This window comes from Orycteropus afer, unplaced genomic scaffold (genome assembly GCF_000298275.1).
Source record: "Orycteropus afer afer isolate SDZICR_OR568_19922 unplaced genomic scaffold, OryAfe1.0 scaffold01648, whole genome shotgun sequence".
NCBI classification, from domain to species: Eukaryota; Metazoa; Chordata; class Mammalia; order Tubulidentata; family Orycteropodidae; genus Orycteropus; species Orycteropus afer.
In genome coordinates this window covers 41,902-44,748 of record NW_006923235.1, presented here as the reverse complement: position 1 = coordinate 44,748, position 2,847 = coordinate 41,902, and the positions used below count along the sequence as shown (strand labels likewise).

General features: G+C 56.6%; 1 protein-coding gene across 1 annotated transcript; it reads left to right on the top strand.

The window, feature by feature from the left end:
- Positions 1–660: 660 nt before the first annotated feature.
- Positions 661–999, top strand: LOC103213343 (WD repeat-containing protein 20-like). The gene has a single exon (XM_042783490.1). It carries the CDS (start codon positions 661–663, stop codon positions 997–999), a length of 339 nt encoding a protein of 112 aa, XP_042639424.1.
- Positions 1,000–2,847: the final 1,848 nt, after the last annotated feature.

The window sequence follows — 2,847 nt, the reverse complement described above, 5'->3', positions numbered from 1 at the left end:
TCCTTCCGTACCTTCTCAGAAACGGACTCAAGGAGGTGCAGAGGGGCTTTTGGCCCGAAGCTTCAGGCGGGCTGGCGGGCGGGCCGGGGAGAGGTGAACCGCCCCCGTCCCTCCTCGGGGCGCTCCCACACCCCTCCCTGGGCAGGAGATTTCGGGATCAGGTAGCCCACGCGCCGAAGCCGGGCTGCAGCCAGGAAGCTGGGCTCCGCCGGGGGCGGCCCCTCACAACAGGGCCGGAGGCAGCTAAGGGAGGCGGCGGCTCCAGGTTCACCTCGGCATTCCCGACCCGGCCCCGTGCGGCCTGCCCGCACCGGCTCCCCTCACTGGCCTTCACGCAGTGCGGAGCGGCGTAAGGGCGGAGGAACGGCTCACAAAGCCGCGGGTCGCCCGGAGCGTCACCTGCGCCGCGGGGCCCGGCCCGGAGGCCACGCCGGGGGAGGAGCCTGCCGACGCCCGCGTGCTGAGCGCGCCAGGTGAGCAGGCCTGCGCAGTCAGGCCGTAAACAAGCCCGCCCCTTCCCCTCGGCGCGGTTCCGTGGGGCCGGCTCGGAGGTGGGAGGAGCTAGGAGGAAGAGGCGGGGGGAGCGCGCGACCCAGGGACGGCGCCTGCGCGGTGGGCGTGATCCGGGCACTTAGGGCAGGATGAACGCTGCTTTCCAAGATGGCGACGGAGGGAGGAGGGAAGGAGATGAACGAGATTAAGACTCAATTCACCACCCGGGAAGGTCTGTACAAGCTGCTGCCGCATTCGGAGTACAGCCGGCCCAACCGGGTGCCCTTCAACTCGCAGGGATCCAACCCTGTCCGCGTCTCCTTCGTAAACCTCAACGACCAGTCTGGCAACGGCGACCGCCTCTGCTTCAATGTGGGCCGGGAGCTGTACTTCTATATCTACAAGGGGGTCCGCAAGGTACCGACCCGGGCGTCCCCGGGGTCCGCCAGCGGCGTGGGCAGAGGCCGGGAGCAGGGCGGTGACAGCGGGAGCCGGGGTGACCGATAGGGGTGGCCGTCGCTCTTACTTTTGAGTGGGCCGGTAACTCCATTGGGGTGTTCCTGAGGATAAGGGGGTTCGGGAGTGAAGAGGGTGGTGGCGGTAGACTTCCGAAGGGGTGGGGGCTGTGGAGAGGGCCCCTGGGCCGCGAGGCTCCGGCTGGGAGGCCCCAGAAGGAGAGGGCTGCCTCCACTCCGGTAGAGGGTCCGTCAGACTCTTGACATGTCCAGTGAACGGGCCTGCGAGTCCCCGGAAGAGGTGGGGTGGCCCTCTCGTCTGCCTTGAGTGCCTTGCCTCCCGGCAGGGTTGGGAGTTGCCCTGGATGAGGGAACAGGGTCGCAAGGCGGAACCGGGGCTGGGAAGCGAAGGACCCAGACGAGGTCAGAAGGGACCTGCTCGGCCCGAAGAGCTGCTCCACCTGCGGCCGTACTGACACTTCCTGGGAGCCTCTCCTAATGGTCCCGAAACACCGGAGGGAGGCCGGCTGGCACTGCCTCCGCCGAGGGGGGCTGCTGTTGGGAGATCGTTAAGGGGATCTTCCTGGCCCTTCCCATCCCTTAGGACCACAGTTGGGAGGTCGAAATGATGTTTTCGACGAAAGACGCTGGTTCACAGGGGTTCGGTGGGAGCGTGCCTAGATTACTCTAGTCCAACAAGTCAGACTGTCCCAGAAGCTACTTTACAGGAACCGTCCTGCTTGGCGGGTGATTTAACAGTAATTCTGTGAAGCATGTACTCATCCTTTAAAAATATCTCCGTAAAAGCAGCACCTTATTAGGGCTTTTCTCTCCTTGGCGCTGTGTATCTGGGTTCTCATTGAGAACCGCTTGCTTTGACTTGAGGCTCGGAAAAGTGAACAGAGTGATGAACCGCAGCACACTGGTGTGGGAAAAGGTGATAAAAGATTAATTGACAAATGTTCGGTCAGTGGGAAAATAAATTGTACCTATTGGAGCCTGAACATTCCCTAGGCCTTAATGTCTCCAGGTTCAGCACAGTATTTTTGTGTGGGGATAAGAGCTAGGAAAGTAACAATGGGAAGTAAATGTAGCAGATTGTCTCCTTAGTTCCAGATGAATCTTGCTTACTGGTGTTTGTGATAATAAGTGTATGTCTCCATTCTGTGGGTTGTACTGTTAGAAGGACTGGAAGTAAATCCCTTGACACCTTGACACCCCCTCTCCCCATTTGGAATCGGGAAAGTATGGAGGAGTCAGTAGTCTATAGGAGCTGACACTTTGTAGTCCTGGTCCCAGCTATGTCACAAATTTACTTGTTGGGTGACCTTGGACAAGTTATTTGACTTCTGTCTGCACCTCTTTTAAAAGAGACTATTGCAGTGCGCACTTTGTAATTAATCATGCAATGCCAGTAATGAACTTTAAAGCCCTGAAACGCTCAGTAGATGCAAAATGCAAACAAAATGCAACCACTGCCGTGGACTCATAGCGACCCCTCCTTGGGTTTCCAAGGTAGTATCACTACGGAAGTAGATTGCCCAACCTTCTTTCCGAGGAGTGACTGGTGGGTTTGAACCGCCAGCCCTCTGCTTAGCAGTCACATGCCTTAGGTACTGTGCCACCACAGCTCCCCAGTAGATGCAAAACATAGTTAAAAATAAGCATAAAGAGTAACTCAAACAGGAAGCTGCCATCTTGGCATTGATACTAGGGTTGAAAGGATCAGCTTTTTCTCGGGAAATAAGGTTAACATTTTAAGTTACTAAAATTTATATAAAAATGCAGAATGCTTAAGTAAATATCACTGACACTAGCAATTACTAATGGGGGCATTGCTTTATTATAATTATTTTTTAAGATTTCTCTGAAAGCATATTCTTTTGGAAGCATTCTAATG